The sequence below is a fragment of the Erpetoichthys calabaricus genome, chromosome 8 (assembly GCF_900747795.2).
Source record: "Erpetoichthys calabaricus chromosome 8, fErpCal1.3, whole genome shotgun sequence".
NCBI lineage: Eukaryota > Metazoa > Chordata > Cladistia > Polypteriformes > Polypteridae > Erpetoichthys > Erpetoichthys calabaricus.
Genome location: NC_041401.2, coordinates 158,436,733 through 158,453,562, shown reverse-complemented (window position 1 = coordinate 158,453,562; position 16,830 = coordinate 158,436,733). Strand labels below are relative to the sequence as shown.

General features: G+C 34.0%; 1 protein-coding gene across 2 annotated transcripts in view; it reads left to right on the top strand.

Moving 5' to 3' along the window:
• Window positions 1-8,374, top strand: part of gtf3c3 (general transcription factor IIIC, polypeptide 3) — a 67,871-nt gene extending 59,497 nt beyond the window's left edge. For both annotated transcript variants that reach the window (XM_028807638.2, XM_028807637.2), the window contains exons 17-18: window positions 4,427-4,579; window positions 6,594-8,374. In XM_028807638.2, the coding sequence (XP_028663471.1) occupies window positions 4,427-4,579; window positions 6,594-6,716 (276 nt within the window). In that variant the 3' untranslated portion in view covers window positions 6,717-8,374. The remainder of the gene's footprint in view (window positions 1-4,426; window positions 4,580-6,593) is intronic.
• Window positions 8,375-16,830: the final 8,456 nt, after the last annotated feature.

The window sequence follows — 16,830 nt, the reverse complement described above, 5'->3', positions numbered from 1 at the left end:
TGTACTACGAGGATATTTCAATGTTCTTTAAAAGTTTTGAAGAATCTGCGTTCTAAGCTTACAGATGGCTCAATGTCTATTGCAGAGCTGATTGTGTGGTGACTGGGTATTTGGAGAAAGAAAAGTAAGGACAGGAATTGGGTGTTAGTATGTTTGAAAAAGACAGTACTGCTGCAATAAATTATTTCATCGAAGGTTGCGCACGGTGCAGCAAGCATCTTGCGTGAGGCAGGAACAATCACTGCGCCACCGTGTTCCCATGTTTAATAACATGCTTTAACTCCTATCATCATGAAAATTATATCAAGTATACATCTCAGTATTTTAATTAATCAGAGAGCTGTAATATCACGAATGTAATGGATTCTGTGTCCTGTCGGAGGAAGAGAAAGCCTGTTTAAGAAGCACATATTGATTCACACACATAGAGCACATAGAAGATCAAATACAAAACAAAACATTTAATGTGCTACTTTAGTTACGATGGGAATTGTGAAACTAGTAAATTAAACAATTGTAAGATGACGTTTATGATGTCCTACTTTAATGACAAAGTAAACTACGTGATTTAAAGTGGAAATTTCGAGATTAAAGTTGACATTTCGAGCTTTTTTCCCACTGTGTGCCTATTTTTTTTTCTCTGTACCCTAATAAGCTTTCATATGACACTCAGACAGTGGGCTACAACTTGCCTTTTCACAACGACTTTGATATCTGACAACTTCTTTTTTATTTCATGCACTGTGTGACTTTGTGAACTTGAGCTTTCGAGTTTCTCTGACACTCTTTGTCACTTGATCAACTTCCTTTTGTTGTTTATACCACTGTTTAAACCAACAAATAGTACATTTTTCCTTGCCCCTACTTGGTATTCGCTGAAATTCTTTTATTTCCCCCCCCCGTGCTTTTGCCATTGCCTTTTCACAGAACACTGAGCTTAAGGGCTATTTATATTGATTTGCATATTCAAAGAGGTGTAATTCTGGGAGGAGTTTGGGGAGTGGCAGCAGGCGCGTGCACATGCGTTACTTTTCACTCTGACCGGGATTTGTGGAGCGGAAGACCATGGAAGTTGGCATTCGTACAGTTCCTCTTTTGTCCTTACGTCATCTTTTAGTGTGAATTCTACACACGGCATTATGTATGAGGCCCCTGGTTTGTTTTTAAATGAAAATAAACAATATCATAAATACCTGTTAAAAGGATCTTGGAAACTACTGCAGCAGTGTAGCATTTGCCCTGTACAAAAATATGCAAAGATGTTTTTAATATTAGTGGATCAATGAAAGTTTTTAAGACTTTATATACAGGTATTTGTTAGTTTAATTTAATGTACAGTAATTACAGTAAGACATCACAATTAAATGATTTAATATTTTTGAGATCATGCCATTATTTGCATTGAAACATTGAATTTTATTTTACGGGTGCATTGTAAGTGACAAATGCATTACTCAAACTTCAAGTTGGAAATACAAAGAAAAGAGGAATAAAGACAAAGGTGAAAAACTGCATCTGTACACCTTCATGTATTTGTAAAGGTTGTCCTTTGCAGCCATTTCTAACAGTGTCTTTAGATAAAGGTCATATAGTTTAAGAAAAAAAAATGAAACTTTGACCTTATGATAATTTCTTCAACAAAAAATGAACATATAGTCAGTTTCCTTCTGTAAGTACACCCTTGGCTTTAGTAGGTGGTATTCCCCTTTTTCTGGAATTATTCTCAAGTTGGTATTTCCTATAACTGTTTACCAGTTTTTGACATTAATGGGGAGAAAGTTTTTCCCACTACTTCATACATAATTTTTTCAGCTGTGTGATGTTTCAGGGGTGTCTTGTATGCACAGCCAGTTTCAAATCCTCCCACAGCATTTTGATGGGATGTATACTGTAGATATGGACTTTGACTTGTCAATTCAAGATGCCTCTATTTCTTTATTCTTAGACATTCCTTCGTAGATTTACAGGTATGTTTATAGTCATTGTCACATTGCAAAGACTTCAGAGAGATGGTCACATTACCCCATAAGCCTCCTCTGGGACAATGAAGAACTTATAGTGGATTCTATGGTAGTTAGCGGCCCAGACCATGATCTAGCAAACCAACCCCAAACCATAACGTTTCTGCCAGCATACTTTACAGTTGTATATTCTTCTTTTGGTCAAATGCTGTTTTTGGTTTTTGTTAAACATATTTTTTGGTTCTGTGGTGAAAACATCTCTATTTTTGCTTCATCTCGGCTGAGCACACTATGATAAAGTGCACAGTGTGGAGTAATAGTTAAGGCTTTGAAGCATGAGCAAGTCCGTTCACCATCCTGTGCTTTAATTGGAAACCCAAAAGAAATGAAACCAACTATTTGTATCATAAATGTTGTAAGTTGCCTTAGGTAAAGGTGTCAGCCAAATATGTAAATGTAAAAAAAAATCTTGATTAGATATATACAGTATATCTATCTATCTATCTATCTATCTATCTATCTATCTATCTATCTATCTATCTATCTATCTATCTATCTATCTATGTGTATATATATATATATATATATATATATATATATATATATATATTAATTAAAAAAGAAAAAACAGTTTATGAAGTGTACTTACTTTTTCACGTGACTGTTGAAGAGGAATGAGTAAAGGCTAATATGTATAAATTATATGCTAACTATAAAGATATATAGACTTTAATAAAACAACAAATATATAATTCTTCTAAATATTCCTGCTATAAAAGAGTGAAATAGTTTAACATGAACAATGGATACAAAACACTGCTTTAATAAATGAAAACTTTAGCAAATAGCAGTTAAATTCTTTAACTTATTTGTAACTCTGACCAGAAACTTTGTCTTGTAATTACATAAACTACTAAACAAATGTTAGTTTGTAAGCAGTGATAATTTATCCATAATTCTACAGTGCATGAGCCCTTTGTTAAAATGCTTGTGGTGTCTTAGTTTGCCTCGTCTCAGTTTTACCTTTGAATTATTACACTTTGCTTCTCACTCCCAAATGGTTTCTTTATTATGTTGTTACCAACTCACTGTTCATTCTGTCTCCAGCTACATTTTAATTTTGCTGCTGTGCTGTCTTCAATATGTTATTCATATTTTTATTGTAATGTCATTCTTTTTTTTCCAGAATGCTTAATTTTCAATCTTTTTATGTGAGATGCTTACCTCCTGAGCTGACTTACAATTTTTTTTAGTACTGTATTCCTTTTGAATTCTTCAGTTTTGCATCCTTCAGATGTACTCTTTATTTTCCTTTTAATGTTTATTAAGATGCAGCAGTGCTTCCATTATTATTGTTATAATTCAATACTATTATTATTGTTATAATTCAGTAGAATATTTCAAAATGAATACAAGGGTTGTGCAGTGTCAGTTTTCCAAGGTCATTTTAAAAGTACTCTCCTGTCATAATCATTGTAACTTTTGTTATTTAATCTTCCTGTAATTCTCAGCTATCCAAAGCAATACTCACGGAACATATTTATTAACTTGTAATTTAACATGGGATATATTCATGGCATGTTATTTTGAAAACTTTGGTTTAAAGTTAATGTGTTTTTAAGTAGTGTCTTTATATATTATATTTATAATGTTTGTGAGTGACAATGGATGTGTCAATATTTTATCCATTGCATTTGATATGACTTTCTGGACATTGCACCACATATCCCAGTGTGTTGTCTAAAATTAACTAAGGAAAATATAATATGAGTTTATTGCATATTAAAAAATGTAAGCTATTGATATAATTTGTATTCTGTGACGATGAAGTGGGTACTTTAGAAATGCACTTTTATTAGAATACTTGCAAAAAAATAAACTTGGTTTGCTGTGTTATAATGACCGTGATTAATAATAAAGCAGTTGTAACTAATGTAAAGAAAAAGCTACAAAGATCATCTTTCCTCAAAGAATTGTTATTATTATTTTTTACACTTTTGATATATCCATCTTTAAGACTGATCTGTGTGAATTTTTCCTTTCTCAGCCCAAAGCTGTGCCTTTTAGTTAATTGGTGATACTTAATTGGCCTGACATAAATGAGTCTGAGTGTACCAATGGAAACAAGTGGGTCAGAAAATACATGGAAAGATAATAATAAGGATTAATGTTGTATCTAATAAAACCTTTACTATGCTTCCTCATTCATTAACTGCAGGTTATAGTGTCTCTGCTGGAATAAGTAAAATAAATCTTTGTTGCACACTTTAAAAATGAACGTTTTATGATTTACAAGTTTGATATAAAGAAAACTAAAATATTTGTATGGTAAAAGTTATTTACACTTGTAATATTGGCAAACCTGACAGCTTACTTTTGATTAGAATAACTGGAATTAGATGTAAATGTTTCTCAATATTAATTTTTTTTGTATTACTATAAAGTTTCTAATATTGTTTTGGTAGGGATTTGCCTTTCTAAACCGTTACTTGGAGATAAGGGGACCATGCCAGGAGAGCTTCTACAACATAGGAAGGGCTCTTCATCAACTAGGTCTGATTCACTTTGCTATCCACTACTATCAGAAGGCTTTGTCCTGTCCACCAACACAACTAGAGGTAGGAAATGCATAATGATTTTCTGTATAGTTCTTTATATGAATATGTACACTACCAAAAATGTAATAGTAGTAAGACAGAGGCACACCTAATCAGAATTTCCTATTCTTAGCTTTAGTGTCTTGCTCCTTCAGTTATCTTTCATTATAAAGAAACAAATAAAGTACTGTACACCATAAAACTTTCTCCTTAAATTTGTAACAGTGCTGCCTTTTAAATGTGAACTGAGCAGAATTTCTACTGTTAACATTTAAATATGTTCTGTATCTGGGACTCTGAGTTAATAATGTAACAAATGTTGAGAAGTAGTTCAGTAGTCAGTAGATTCAAAACAAAAACAGGCATAAGCAGTCTCAACAGATGTCACATTTTGTTACTGGTGTGCAAATTCATTATTGGTACAAAGAATGTCCATAATATGAAGTACCACAATAGCACATGTGCTAGGAATTACACTTTAGAAGAGGTAAAAGTACAGGTTGTAAATTTTGATTCACTATTAATTATTTAGTTTCCTTCAATTTAATTCTTATAGCAGATTTTCTCATGCCTACCACATGTAAAAAGGTTTCTGAACCAAAAATAACACAATTAATAGCTAAGCAAATCACTCTGTTTTGTTTATTGTCTGCATTAAGTATATTTTTATATATTGATATATTTTGCATTTTATATATACAACTAAAAAAAAATTAAATAAAATTATGTATGGTTTTCCAGCTTGACAAATGAGACTTTCAGTTGTTTTTATTTCTGGGAAAATCAGAATTACTTTCTGTACTTTCCTTTTACATATTTCCTTGGTTAACTGTATAATGTGCTATTTGTGGTTGAAGATACTTAACTGGCAAATGTATTATCATGAAGGTATAATTTTGTTTTAATTGAATGTTTATTATTTTTTTTAACAAATCTTTGGCTATAAAATTTGCTTTAATACCTACTGTATGTTGTGAATCACAGATGGCCAACTAAAAAATTAATGTTAACCATCAGATAGCATTTTAAATTGTTACATTGTGATGCTGTGTAAAAAAACATTTAGCAATATTTTTATAACACATAATTCAATGAAAAGCAGTACCATTTACTTTTTGTGTAAAATATAGAACAACACTTGGAAATGAAGACACAAACTTTAAAATATATAATATAAAATGCAGCTAACTTGATGGCAGTAAGTAATCAGAAATCACAGTGGGCGTACTTACTCTTTAAACTGTGCAGCCAATGAAAAAAAATAAGTCCATCTCTGTGTCCACATGGTCCTCCATAATAGCTGCACATATTCTGTTATTTGTATTTTTGATAGTATATAGATTAAATATGTCTTTATTTCCATACAATCAAGCAATTGGAAGTACTGTAGTTTCTGGACAAGATATTGAAGAGCACTTAGTTTCACTTTCAAATAATGCATTTTTATATATGTATTTGCTAAAACAATTGTCAAATGTAAGACTTCACAGGTTGTAAATAGAAACCTGTTCTTACCAACTTAACAAGCTGTCTATGGATCCACATTGACATTACATGCTAGAAAATAATCTCTTTATGAAAGCTGTGCAAGTGGATAAAAAAATATTTCTTTAAATTATTTTAGAAGTAAATCCCACTGGTTGAAATATGTTATGATATATTGGTTGAAATGAAAATGAGAAGTCAGCTATTCCCATGGACAAAATGGCAAACAATTTACCTAATGCATGTTAATTTGATTATTTTCTTCATTAAATTGCAGTTTATAACTTCAGCTGTTAATAATAATTGGTTGTAAACTAACTTCCAGAATTACTTTACACAATAAATGCAATCCCAAAGAGTTTAGAGTACACAGAGTATTACACATTTTTGCTTTTTTGTGCCCAAGAGGTGCAATGGAGTTACAGAGCTTGTCAGTCTTATTATTTCATAACCTATTAGATATATAAAGTGAACTGAAGCAACAAAGACACTATTGTTTGGAAATAAATACTGCAACGTTAGCTCATCTTTCTTTCTTGGTCATTTTAAGGGTATCGAACTGGACCAGATTGACCTGTGCAGAGAAATTGGCTACAATCTGAGCCTTATCTACCAGAATTCTGGAAATATTGACATGGCAAGACATATCGTCACAAAGTATTGTATTATTTGAGCTGAGGTCTGCATTCTTGCCAGAGAGCTTTGGATACCTAATTTTGCTCCATATAAAGAAGACTTATTATACCAGTCTGAAAAAACATGTAAAAGCGACCATTATAAACTGAGGCAACTTAAAAATAATGAAAAATGACTACAGTTAAAACAGTGGAACAGACTTAGTCACATTGCACAACTTGTTAAAAAAAGATCAAGGAAATATGCTGCTTGAAAGAATTGGAGTTATAAAGGCTGGACATTAAAAGGGTGGTGGTATGTATGCTTTAGGCCATTAAAATCAGTTCACAAGTCCATTGTGTGATTTGGATAAGTCAATTCAGTGATTTTGGAAAGTAGGGGCCTATCCTGGCAGTATTGCATACAGATTTTTTTTTTTTTGCACATAGTACATATTGAAAAACTGCCTTTCTGAACAGAAAAAATGTGTCTTTACTAATGAAATCACTTAATAACTACAATTTTTATGTATATCAACAAATCACTATCTTTTATACTGTTGCTTCATTTACAAACAAGGTGTGCTCTGAGTATTTTATTTATCTTTGAGGCCAATCCCTACCATCTTCTCTTCTTTAGAAGAAAAATTAATTAACTGTACATAGTGTTATACAGTACTTCTAGAATTTTTAACATTATTGAATATTGTAGTATGTAAATAATGTCTTTATTCATGTACAATATATACAATACATTTTTTTATTTGGAATTGGGAATACCAATGTGTACTACATAGAAGGTTCTCAATCCATGTGATTTGTGTCCAAATATTGATTGTTGACTGTTTAATTTAATTATTTATAATCATGCAAACCTAAACACGTTTTAAAGAGATAATGTACAAAAACTAGTTTGACTGCACTAATGGGGCTGAGCCCTAGCTTTGTCCTTATTGTAAAATAATAAATACAAGTAATTTTATATGTGATCAGTTATTTTGAACAGCAGCATTTTTGGGTGTCACACAAGAGAATCAATTGTTTCTTATCTGTTTGTGATGAATCTTGTTTGACATGTTGCACATCCACCTGTCTGATGTGGCCATCTTGAGACAGAAAATTGCTAACTTCTGCCGATTTTATGTGCCATCTCTAGTCACTTACTCCTTTTTTTAAGAAAATTGAGAAAGTTTGAAGTATGATAGATGAGGACAAGATGTTATCTTTACAGGTGTTATCATAGCAAATTGCTTTGACTAATGAATGCACATGGTCTGATTTCAATATTCTCTGATATATAATCTGACTTTTAAGAAGCCCTGACTTCAGCAAAGAAAGCTAGTTCCTGAATGATCAGCACAAGCAGTAACCAAGTGGTGTTATTGATTTTGGTTATTAAAATAGATTTTATTTATTTAAAATGTTAAGATTCAAAAAATGTCTGCTGCCTGCTGCATTTATGGTAATGCCTCTGAAGATAGCAGAAGTAAGTATCACCTTTTTTTTTTTTTTTTTTTTTAAACTCCTGGAAATCCTGGAGGTTAGTTATTGATAAGAATATCTTCCAAAGTCTCCATTGCTTCATGGCAGTTACATTCTGTTAGTTACCAGCCTTAATTTTGGTTTAAAACTTCTACTGTGCTTTAGAACTTCTGAAGATTCTAAAACCACCCTATGTAAGCAAGTCTGCTGTCTTCTGACACAATATGTGCACTATGGAGAAGATCTGTAAACAAAAATTTCTCAGGATACTGGTAAAATTTATAATGATATTTCTAAAAAATATAGCAGTAAACAATACCTTCCAGCAGAGGACAGCAGTAACCTTTTTCTGCTAAAAAGATACCATGGCTGCATATGTGATGTAATTGCTGCTCTGACTTTTTACTATTTTTTTTAAACATTGGGGTTAAATGTTTGGATGAGAAGTGATAAGCATAGTCTTCACAAAGTTCTGATAAATTTGGAAAGACACAATCTGAAATATCAATTTCTATATTTGCTAGATCAGTTTAGTGTGTTTGTGACTATAACATATATGTAAACAGTGAGCTCACCTAATACAGTAACTTGTAATTAGTTCTGATATGAGACATACTGCTGCCTTTATGATCATCTATATACTGTGTGTGTGTGTGTGTGTGTGTGTATATGTATATATATATATATATATATATATATATATATATATATATATATATATATATAATAAATATATATATATATATATATATATATATATATTATATATATATATATCTATACATATTAATAAAAGGCAAAGCCCTCACTGACTGACTCATCACTAATTCTCGAACTTCCCGTGTAGGTGGAAGGCTGAAATTTGGCAGGCTCATTCCTTACAGCTTACTTACAAAAGTTAGGCAGGTTTTATTTTGAAATTCTACGCGTAATGGTCATAACTGGAACCTGTTTTTTGTCCATATACTCTAATGGAGGAGGTGGAGTCACGTATCGCATCATCACGCCTCCTACGTAATCACGTGAACTAAAAACAAGGAAGAGATTTACAGCACGACTCAAACGTGGGAACGAAGGTAAATGACGTTAATTTTTGAGTGTCTTTTAATACTGTGTAAGGATACATATTAACACATGTGCAATTAAACGTGTGCATTTACGGGGTGATTTCTCAGGCTTAAAAGCTCGCCTTTTATCAAACGCGGGAACAAAGGTAAATGACGTTCTTCAGTGTCTTTTAATACTGTGTAAGCATACATATTAACACATGTGCAATTAAACGTGTGCATTTACGGGGTGATTTCTCAGGCTTAAAAGCTCGCCTTTTATTAAAAAGGTAAATGGAAACTGTTTTCATTCTGAAGGGCACAAACCACGTTAGATTTCAGACGTTAAACGCGCAAAAATGTCGGTACACCAGATAAATAAGCGCAACATATTATCAGTTGTATTGTATGCTTACAATACATATAGAAATGTGTTAATCGTTAACTAATATTATGGGATGGTGTTTTTCGACTCGCGCCTTGATTTAAACGATTGCATTTCTTGGTGGGTTTGCGTAGCTTATTGTCAATATCTTTACACCTCTTTTTAAGACTTAATTTAAAAAGGTTTTCTTTTCTTCTTAATTAAAATTTAAAAGCAATACTTCACCGCTGCTAAGCCCCTCTAGCGCTGACGTCCGAGGTTCGATTACCGTAAGCGAGTGCAGTGACTGTGTACGCCTGATGAGCCAAGAATAAGGGGGAAAGACGTGTCGCGTACTCTTTGCATTATTTGACAGTAAACTATTTTCAACCGTTCTATGATCTGCTTCTCACAACTGAAGGCACCGTGGCTGATATTATCTCACTTGCTGGCCAACCATAAGCGTTACCTGGTAGGTAACCAGCCACTCACTTCACTCCCTTATGGGAATCGAACCTCGGACGTCAGCGCTACAGGCGAAGCCCCTAAAATTGTGCCACGGCGTGTGGTTCGTTTATTTGACAACATGTAGATCGGGGTAATTACATTTACGGCATTCGTAGTCTGATTCACAATCTGATTGTATGGGTGGTTACCTACCAGGTAACGCTTATAGTTGGCCAGCAAGTCAGCTGGAAGTGATCACTCGAGTGAAGGCAGCTTCACAAAAAAACAAATCCTTAACAAACTGTTATTAGTATATTTTCCCTCAATTTAAAAAGGTTTTCTTTTCTTCTTAATAAAAATTTTAAAGTGGTACTTCGCCGGTGCAAAGCGCGTGGATTTGACCGACTGACACATACAGACATATTCATGAGTGCAGGTACTTCGGAAAGAAATCACCGTGTAAACCTAAAGTTTAAATTAAGTTCATAGACCTACAAAAGGTTGCCATTCATTTGAGGAAAGATTGCTTTTCTTCTGTACAACTATACGTTGCATTCTCAACAGTGTGCTTGCATGGCTTCGGATATATATATGTAGATGTATATAGAGATATAGATATACATATATAGATATATATATATACATGTATGTATGTCTGTATATATATATGTAAGCTTATACAGTGGTGTGAAAAAACTATTTGCCCCCTTCCTGATTTCTTATTCTTTTGCATGTTTGTCACACAAAATGTTTCTGATCATCAAACACATTTAACCATTAGTCAAATATAACACAAGTAAACACAAAATGCAGTTTTTAAATGATGGTTTTTATTATTTAGGGAGAAAAAAAAATCCAAACCTACATGGCCCTGTGTGAAAAAGTAATTGCCCCCTGAACCTAATAACTGGTTGGGCCACCCTTAGCAGCAATAACTGCAATCAAGCATTTGCGATAACTTGCAATGAGTCTTTTACAGCGCTCTGGAGGAATTTTGGCCCACTCATCTTTGCAAAATTGTTGTAATTCAGCTTTATTTGAGGGTTTTCTAGCATAAACCGCCTTTTTAAGGTCATGCCATAGCATCTCAATTGGATTCAGGTCAGGACTTTGACTAGGCCACTCCAAAGTCTTCATTTTGTTTTTCTTCAGCCATTCAGAGGTGGATTTGCTGGTGTGTTTTGGGTCATTGTCCTGTTGCAGCACCCAAGATCGCTTCAGCTTGAGTTGACGAACAGATGGCCGGACATTCTCCTTCAGGATTTTTTGGTAGACAGTAGAATTCATGGTTCCATCTATCACAGCAAGCCTTCCAGGTCCTGAAGCAGCAAAACAACCCCAGACCATCACACTACCACCACCATATTTTACTGTTGGTATGATGTTCTTTTTCTGAAATGCTGTGTTCCTTTTACGCCAGATGTAACGGGACATTTGCCTTCCAAAAAGTTCAACTTTTGACTCATCAGTCCACAAGGTATTTTCCCAAAAGTCTTGGCAATCATTGAGATGTTTCTTAGCAAAATTGAGACGAGCCCTAATGTTCTTTTTGCTTAACAGTGGTTTGCGTCTTGGAAATCTGCCATGCAGGCCGTTTTTGCCCAGTCTCTTTCTTATGGTGGAGTCGTGAACACTGACCTTAATTGAGGCAAGTGAGGCCTGCAGTTCTTTAGACGTTGTCCTGGGGTCTTTTGTGACCTCTCGGATGAGTTGTCTCTGCGCTCTTGGGGTAATTTTGGTCGGCCGGCCACTCCTGGGAAGGTTCACCACTGTTCCATGTTTTTGCCATTTGTGGATAATGGCTCTCACTGTGGTTCGCTGGAGTCCCAAAGCTTTAGAAATGGCTTTATAACCTTTACCAGACTGATAGATCTCAATTACTTCTGTTCTCATTTGTTCCTGAATTTCTTTGGATCTTGGCATGATGTCTAGCTTTTGAGGTGCTTTTGGTCTACTTCTCTGTGTCAGGCAGCTCCTATTTAAGTGATTTCTTGATTGAAACTGGTGTGGCAGTAATCAGGCCTGGGGGTGGCTACGGAAATTGAACTCAGGTGTGATACACCACAGTTAGGTTATTTTTTAACAAGGGGGCAATTACTTTTTCACACAGGGCCATGTAGGTTTGGATTTTTTTTCTCCCTAAATAATAAACACCATCATTTAAAAACTGCATTTTGTGTTTACTTGTGTTATATTTGACTAATGGTTAAATGTGTTTGATGATCAGAAACATTTTGTGTGACAAACATGCAAAAGAATAAGAAATCAGGAAGGGGGCAAATAGTTTTTCACACCACTGTAAGTACTGCCTTACTTCTCTTTAAGAAAGGAAGATGTAATGATACTTGATTTAAACGATTCCATGTCTTGCTGGGTTTGCGTAGCTTATTGTCAATATCTTTACACCTTTTTTTAAGACTTATTGACTGAAACGGGCTTTCACGAAAAAAGTTAGGGCTTTGCTACAGGATACACCCTCCACAAGTTAAGCAAGTAAAAATAAAAGTATATATTTATGTTTTATTTAAACCTTTTAAGTTCGTATGCATAGCCCCATTTGGCTGTTTTATTTTTTTTTTTCTTTCTTCAGTAATATTTAATCTCCTTAAAGAAAAAGAACATATGCATTTTACTTTTTTTGTATCTCTTTAGTAATATTTTAGTGTAAAAGGATAACCAGTATTTAAAACTTTTATGTTACTTTATAAATTTATTTTACACAATGTTGAAAAATGAATAAGAAAGCTACATATTTTGGCAGCTGCTGCTTTAATTTTCAATGAAATGAAAAAAGCTCTCCAAGAGAAAACGTCAATGAAGAAGAAACAGTTTGCACTATCTAAAAAGGAGAAACCCTCATTTATAACAGTTTGCTGCAGATGACTTAACTGAAAATAAATTAATAGTTCCTATGTGTATAATACATATTTATCTATTTTACTTATGCCTTTATTCCAGCAACTTGCAACATCTGAGGTACAATTTGTTACATTACTTTTGTTTTTTGCAGCACAGGCAGGTGAAGTGACTTCCTCAGGGTCACACAGTGGTGTCAGTACCAGGATTTGAACTGACAAGCTCCGGGTTTACTGAAATATTACTGAAGAAAGAAAAAAAACGAAAACGGGCAAATAGGGCTATGCATACAGATGTCCATCCATCCATTATCCAACCCGCTATATCTTAAATACAGAAGCCAGTCCCTGCCAACACAGGGCACAAGGCAGGAAACAAACCCCGGGCAAGGTGCTAGCCCACCGCCGGGCGCACACACCCACACACCAGGGACAATTTAGAATCGCCAATGCACCTAACCTGCATGTCTTTGGACTGTGGGAGGAAACTGGAGTACCCGGAGGAAACCCAGACAGACATGGGGAGAACATTCAAACTCCACGCAGGGAAGCGAACCCGGGTCTCCTAACTGGCACCTTTCACTGCGCCACCATGCCGCCACATACAAACTTAAAAGGTTTAAATAAAACAGAAATATATACCTTTATTTTTACTTCCTTAACTTGTGGATGGTGTATCCTGTAGCAAAGCCCTAAGTTTTTTCATGAAAGCCCCTTTCAGTCAATAAGCCTTAAAAACAGGTGTACAGCTAAACTTGCAGCACCACTATTCAATTACACTTGCCTAACGCCTCTCCTAAGGGGACATACTGTGGGATCTGGACATCAGTCAAAGCACCAATCACAGGCCCGATTAGAAAGCGGGAAGCTGTGATTTGTCGTCTCCCTCCCATGTAACAATCACAGCCCGTGTTACAACGTACTATGTATGTATGTATATATGAAGAGGATGAATGGATGTATATGTGTGTGTTTATGTATATGTGTATATGTATGTGTATATATATATATGTTGATATGTGTATATATATATATGTATATGTTGATATGTGTATATATATATATATATATATATATATATATGTATATATATGTATGTATATATATATATATATATATGTATGTATATATATGTATATGTAGATATGTGTATATATGTATATGTATATATATGTTTACATAACCTCTTTAACACACTACTTCTCCGCTGCGAAGCGTGGGTATTTTGCTATATATATATATATATATATATATATGTGAATGTATGTATGTATGTATGTATGTATATATGTATGTCTTTATATATATATATATATATATATATATATATATATATATATGTGTATATATATGTGTATATATATATGTGTATATATATGTAGATATGTATATATTTATATGTATATATATCTACATATGTATATATATATGTAGATGTGTAAATTTGTATATGTATATATATGTATATGTGGATGTGTATATGTATGTATATATATATGTATATGTAGATATGTGTATATGTAGATATGTATATATATGTATATGTATATATATGTTTACATAACCTCTTTAACACACTACTTCTCTATTTTGCTAGTATATATATATATATATATACACACAGTTAGGTCCATAAATATTTGGACAGAGACAACTTTTTCCTAATTTTGGTTCTGTACATTACCACAATGAATTTTAAATGAAACAACTCAGATGCAGTTGAAGTGCAGACTTTCAGCTTTAATTCAGTTGGGTGAACAAAACGATTGCATAAAAATGTGAGGCAACTAAAGCATTTTTTTAACACAATCCCTTCATTTCAGGGGCTCAAAAGTAATTGGACAAATAAAATAACTGGAAATAAAATGTTAATTTCTAATACTTGGTTGAAAACCCTTTGCTGGCAATGACAGCCTGAAGTCTTGAACTCATGGACATCACCAGATGCTGGGTTTCCTCCTTTTTAATGCTCTGCCAGGCCTTTACTGCAGCGGCTTTCAGTTGCTGTTTGTTTTTGGGCCTTTCTGTCCGAGGTTTAGTCTTCAACAAGTGAAATGCATGCTCAATTGGGTTAACATCAGGTGACTGACTTGGCCATTCAATAATTTTCCATTTCTTTGCTTTAATAAACTCCTGGGTTGCTTTGGCTGTATGTTTTGGGTCATTGTCCATCTGTATCATGAAACGCCGCCCAATCAATTTGACTGCATTTAGCTGGATTTGAGCAGACAGTATGTCTCTGAACACCTCAGAATTCATTCTGCTGCTTCTGTCCTGTGTCACATCATCAATAAACACTAGTGTCCCAGTGCCACTGGCAGCCATGTATGCCCAAGCCATCACACTGCCTCCACCGTGTTTTACAGATGATGCGGTATACATTGGATAATGAGCTGTTCCACGCCTTCTCCATACTTTTTTCTTGCCATCATTCTGATAGAGGCTGAAATTGGTTTCATCTGTCCAAAGAATGTTTTTCCAGAACTGTGCTGGCTTTTTTAGATGTTCTTTAGCAAAGTCCAATCTAGCCTTTCTATTCTTGAGGCTTATGAGTGGCTTGCACCTTGCAGTGCACCCTCTGTATTTACTTTTATGCAGTCTTCTCTTTATGGATGGATATCGATACGCCTACCCCCTGGAGAGTGTTGTTCACTTGATTGGCTGTTGTGAAGGGGTTTCTCTTCACCATGGAAATGATTCTGTGATCATCCACCACTGTTGTCTTCCGTGGACGTCCAGATCTGTTTGCGTTGCTGAGTTCACCAGTGCTTGCTTTCTTTCTCAGGATGTACCAAACTGTAGATTTTGCCACTCGTAATATTGTAGCAATTTCTTGGATGGGTTTTTTCTGTTTTCGCAGCTTAAGGATGGCTTCTTTCACCTGCATGGACAGCTCCTTTGACCGCATGTTGTCTGTTCACAGCAAAATCTTCCACATGCAAGCACCACACCTCAAATCAACTCCAGGCCTTTTATCTGCTTAATTGATAATGACATAACGACGGACTTGCCCACACCTGCCCATGAAATAGCCTTTGAGTCAATTGTCCAATTACTTTTGAGCCCCTGAAATGAAGGGATTGTGTTAAAAAAATGCTTTAGTTGCCTCACATTTTTATACAATCGTTTTGTTCACCCCACTGAATTAAAGCTGAAAATCTGCACTTCAACTGCATCTGAGTTGTTTCATTTAAAATTCATTGTGGTAATGTACAGAACCAAAATTAGAAAAAAGTTGTCTCTGTCCAAATATTTATGGACCTAACTGTATATACACAGGCATGTCCCTTTATAAATAATGTCCAATCAATTTTAACTTGTTCCTATAAGATCGTCTCATCTTATCACAACCTCTATACTGAATTTCTGTAAATGCTTATTTTAGCAAGTGCTCCAGTAGATACTGCATAAATAAACCAGAGTAAATTTCCTGTACCTCAGTACCTTCTCCTTAGCTGCTTTCCCAGGAACTCCCTGGCCAACAAACAGTAATAAGTCTTTTAAGGACCTAACTGTAAATGTAAATATATATATGTTAATGGATATGTGTATGTATATATGTATATGTGTGTGTATATGTATGTATGTGTGTGTGTATGTATGTATGTGTGATATATATATATATATATATATATATATATATATATATATATATATATATATAAATATAAAAATTAATAAATAAATTATACAGGGTGAGTCAAAATTGTGTTAACACTAAAGGTACTGCTATGTACACACTTATATACAATTTTTGTGGACAATTTATGTGTCACATATGGTACATGTGTTGAACATGATGGCGAACGGGATGAGACATTTCTGTAAATCATTTGCACTTATGAAGTATGTTTTATGAATAAATTGTTTCCACCATTCAAATGTTAACATAATTTTGACTCACCCAGTATGTGTATGTGTGTATATATATATATATATATATATATATATATATATATATATATATATATATATATAT